At 36.6% G+C, this 4,897-nt stretch overlaps 1 protein-coding gene across 1 annotated transcript in view; it reads right to left on the bottom strand.

Moving 5' to 3' along the window:
- The window catches only part of LOC140933419 (E3 ubiquitin-protein ligase MARCHF5-like), an 8,194-nt gene extending 4,124 nt beyond the window's left edge, over nt 1-4,070 (bottom strand). The window contains exon 1 of the mRNA XM_073382969.1: nt 3,918-4,070. Within this exon, the coding sequence (XP_073239070.1) occupies nt 3,918-3,952 (35 nt within the window). The 5' untranslated portion in view covers nt 3,953-4,070. The remainder of the gene's footprint in view (nt 1-3,917) is intronic.
- Nucleotides 4,071-4,897: the final 827 nt, after the last annotated feature.

The raw sequence follows: 4,897 nt of genomic DNA, 5'->3' as shown, positions 1-4,897 counted from the left end.
GCTCCACACATTTAAGCTTGAGTAACAGATGATTTTAAACACTACAACCTAAGATACAAAAACAAACAATAGTGTCGCTGTTCATTTCTGCTGGTTGAAAACCAGAATAAATAAAAATAGACACTGCTACACAAAGTGCTTTCTGTGTTAGAGGCTATATGAGCACACTGTTGTTCTAGCTGTTATTTTAGCGATCTTCCATGGCTCAAGTTACGTCATACGACACCAAAGTTGTCAGAAAGTTTAAAGCAGGGAGCTTTCCTGTTTAAATAAGGAGCCAGTTTTGCCATCTTCTGCTAAAAAAATCAGATAGTAGATTAGCCAGCCAAAAACATGAAGTAGAAAATGATTTTGACCAACTGATGGCTATTTTTGGCAATGCTGTGACACTCATGTGATACTTAGATCTAAGCCCACCTAAATCACTCAATTACTAAAATTAGAGTTTGTGCATCACAGAGGGCTTTCGGAAAGGATGGAGTCTCTAAATATATAGTATATGGCGGAAGGATGTACCAAATTGTGCTTATTATTCAGGAGTTCATATTAGGTGGGCACCCACAATAAATGCCACAAGTAAATGCAACAAAAGGACTAAAGTGAACAACTAAAATCAACAGCAGAAGGTTGAATGTCTTCTCAATACCTTAAACACAAATTGAGTAAAATAAATTTCCTAGTTCAAATAATTTTCCACTGAAACTACATGTTATATGTTAGATACAGGATCGACCCTGGAACAGCTGTAACGCACAAACATTTTTTCGCTGTTTACTTGCACTTACATCTCCTATTAGCCATCTTTTACTGCGCTTTTCACAAACATGCGAATTCTGAAGTGCAAAAAGCCAACTGATGATTGCGTTTTTCGCTGCTGTCAATCATCTTAACGGACCTCTTAGGAAATAAAACTTACTTTAATGGGTTCAAAAGGTCAAAGTTTGTGATTTGTGATTGGTGGATTTCGATCCGTTTTGTGTGTTTCTGTGTTTCCAGGTTCGTTGCTTGTGATCATAATTATGTTTGACGGCAGTGAAAAACCCAATTGTGAAGGCGGCTTTTGAACTTTAGAGTTCGCATGTTTGTGAAAAGCGCAGTAAGTCCCGTTGTAAAAAAACAGTCAGTTTTTTCCTCAATGTTCATTCCAAACGCGAAGCATGAAGGTCATCAATCAAGACCCGTAATTTACAATATGGACCAAAAAAATGAGGCTAATGATAGTACATTACATGCATAAATAAAGCATTCTTTCTGTGAAATGAGAAAGACAAAGGAGGCAGAGGATTCTCCGGGGATAAAAACTTGATTAACTTATTTACTGCAGGTACAACTTGAAAAACTACTTGTAACTAAACTACAATTTGATGGCTTTTTTTCAAGGCAGACAAACTTGAAATGACAGAGATGAAGGACAGGAGACATCTTTTTCTGTTTAAACTTCAGTCAACATAGTAAGGTATGGATCAAAATTGACGGGAAAAAGACATGACTTCCTCTTTCCCATACACTGTATTTATTTTAGAAAACAACATCATTATTCCACTAAAAGATACAGAGTCATTTTTGTATTTAGATGCCATTTCTGACTAGCTCCTTTGGTGAAGTTTACAGTTACTATCATTACTCCTTTTCTGTTGACAATGAAGCTCGTACATGTACATTTATTATAGGAATATGACGAGGTATTTCTACAACCTGAACAAAATCTGCGTTATACAATTAATATAATTCATGTTATGTTGACATGCACTTAATTAACACAAATCTTTGCCTAGATAAATTCGGCTGGTAGAATCTCATGCCGAGTAAGCATTTTTTTTTTAGGCCAGCATTCTGCCAAAAGAGCAAGACATTTTTGAGCATTTTATCACATAGCTATCTAGAGCCAATTAAGGGTTAGGACTAGGCTTTCTTCCATATTTTGTGAAACAAAACACAGGTCCTAACGACTTAAAATTTTGTGGGTGTCAAGCTGGAATGAAGTAGATTAGGCCTTTTTCAAAAATACTATAATATCCTTTCTTGTCCCTCCAAAATTTTGCATAAACATTATTTTCAATTTCTCTTGGGACTTACAATCATATCCTAAGAGAAATATTCGGGAGCTTATCGCAAAGGCGTTTTTGAGCGACGCAGGTCAACTGAAAGAAAGCTCCTTTCCTTTTTAATCTGCCATGACGCTTCCAAATTTGTATAATTTCCTAAGTGACTTAAGTTGTAAAAAGACAATTATGAATTGGCTGAAAATTTGGGCAAAACCACTGCCCAAGAGTGAAAAAAACTACTTTCCGGTCCACGTGCGTTGCTCAAAATAGTCTTTACTTAAGCTCCCCATTAAAAACAATGCTTATGCAAAATTTTGGAGGGACAACAAAAGATATTATGGTATTTTTGAAAAAGGTCTATTTAGGGGTCTGAGGAGAATTCTAAGCAAACTAAAAGTGTAAGTAATTTTTACAAGCATTGTCAGAATAAGCCATTTTACCAGTGGAATTTATCCAATCCTCCTAAAATATCCTTATTCTGGTATAAACTGTAGAGAGGGGTTGGCAGAAGAGATTATGTCAAATGTATTTGATAAAAGCTATCTCCACTTCTTCAAAGTGATGGGTACATTTTGAAGTTTGCACAAGAAAGTAGAAGAAATAAGCTATCCTCGTGAAGAAACAAATGTTGCATTGATGAATCCCCGGGGATGAATAATAAGACATTTTAAAGCAAAAGTGATGTTTCAACTGACTCTGTAAGAAATGTAGATGACACTTAACTTTCCTGGAAAAAAGGTGCGTCAAATAACAATGCTGTCTATAATATAGCCTAATGTTAATAAGTCATGACGTACGTTAAGATGCATAATCATAACTATAACAAAATTCTCAAATCTGATTGGTTCTCAACTGCCCTGATTTCAGCCTTAATAGGACAGTTTAATAGGACAGTACGCGTCATGCCTAAGTAATTGGACAGTACGCGCCATCACGCGCGCGCTTAAATGGCTTTTTTTTCATTGCTAGCGAAAAAATCTTGGAATTTCTTGTGTCTTGATTTTAAAAAAGAGCCCTATATATCACAAATTTTGTTAAAGTTATGATTAATTGGTAACAGAACTTCGTGTCGTCCAATTCGATCTGTAATCATACTCGTGATGAAACAAATCGGACTCCCGCTACGCGGTCGTCCGATTTTGTTAATCACTCGTATGATTACAGACCGAATTGGACTCCACTCAGTCCTGTTACCATTACTAACAATAAAAATATACATGCATATTAATTTCCTGTAATAAGGTATTCTTCCTAGCCTCAAGTGGGTCGCTCAAGAGGAGAGTGATCTTCAAATTACTTCATCTTAGAATAAGACATTATTCTAAGATGGATAAGCAAAAAACTCTGTTAACAACTACAATACAACATCACAAGGGAAATGTAATGATGATAAGCATCCGGCTCTCTGTGGTAGGCAGGCATATTAAACTTTAATACACCAACTTACACCATATTAAATACATACAACAGGAAGAGGAAACTGTTGAGTTTAACAGGGAATGTCGTCATGATCAATGGAACATTCCCTAGTTCAAAGGTAATGAAATATCAAACAGAATTCCACATAGAAAGGGACGACAATGAGTTATTTTTTGCACGAATTTCGATTTCGTACAGCAGGTAGGCATGTGAAAGTACATGTGTACGTCTGCATTTAACGAAGTCTTTTGTACTCGCTGGTGTTAATGTTATTTAAGGCATAAAACTTCACGAACGTGTGTAAGACCATGTGCCTGTAAAATTTAACAGCGTGCTTCATCCTTCTCCATTCAATGCGGACGTCAAGATTTTACACTAGATTGATGATAACTTGAAATCGAAAGCAGTCAAAGATGGAACAAATTTGAACAGTACCTGAATCAATGAACCTACCTCACATCCAAGTCATCAGCATAAGTAGAAGCCATTCAAACATTTAGTTCACTTAGGAGAGCGCACAGATCAACGAAAAAGTAAAACAGTGTCGCAAGCACTTCCTAGAGTGCTATCACGAAAGCAAAATATTCAATATGGCGATGATACATATCCAAGGGACCTGAGTTTGATTTTACCCAATCAGAGAATGCATACCAAGTTTGGAATACTTCCGGTGTTATCGCGCGCGCACGCGGAAAATGTCTGAACCAACAATCTGTCTTCCGACGTCCTCTTTCATGTTACTTCCATTGTACGTTTTCAGCTGATCAAGTCAGGTATACAAAAACCTCAGTTCTCGCAAATATGATTTATTCATCGTCTTTTAAATCTGCCCTTATTTTCCAAAATATTCCACCCCCAAAAAAGCTTTCCAACTCGCCTTGGAAATAAAACGCAAAGAAATTTACTGAATATCCTCTCAATCACACATGCTTTACTTAGCAAGTCCAAAATTTTCTTTGAAGAGAAGTTTGTTTACACGACAATAGCACGGCGAACAGCAGCTGGGAGCTTGAAAACACAATGGTGAAGAAGACTCTCCACCAATCAGAGCAAAGAATAAATCCGCAAATAGAATGGGCTAGCCAATCAAAATAGACTGTTTAAGGCATTATCTATGCGGGCAAAGAAGACCAACTGATTGATGAGTAATAATCAAGAAAAAGACGCTTTCTTGATCCGTATTTTGCTTGAGGCTAGCATTATTTTTTATATTTATAAATACAAGGTATGTGACGTTGGCGGAAATAGCTTGAAATTGAAATATAGACTAATTTACAACGTGTTGGAGAGAACGAGGCCAAGCCAACGCATCTTTTATAACCTCGAAGATGAATGAACAATGGCTTTCTTTACCTGCCGTGTGTAAATACATATAGGCACGAGTCGAACTCTTTGTAATGATTATGACCATTAAAAAGGGCTCTATTCATTCG

This window comes from Porites lutea, chromosome 4 (assembly GCF_958299795.1).
Source record: "Porites lutea chromosome 4, jaPorLute2.1, whole genome shotgun sequence".
Taxonomy (NCBI): Eukaryota; Metazoa; Cnidaria; class Anthozoa; order Scleractinia; family Poritidae; genus Porites; species Porites lutea.
This window is presented reverse-complemented; position numbering and strand designations above follow the sequence as displayed.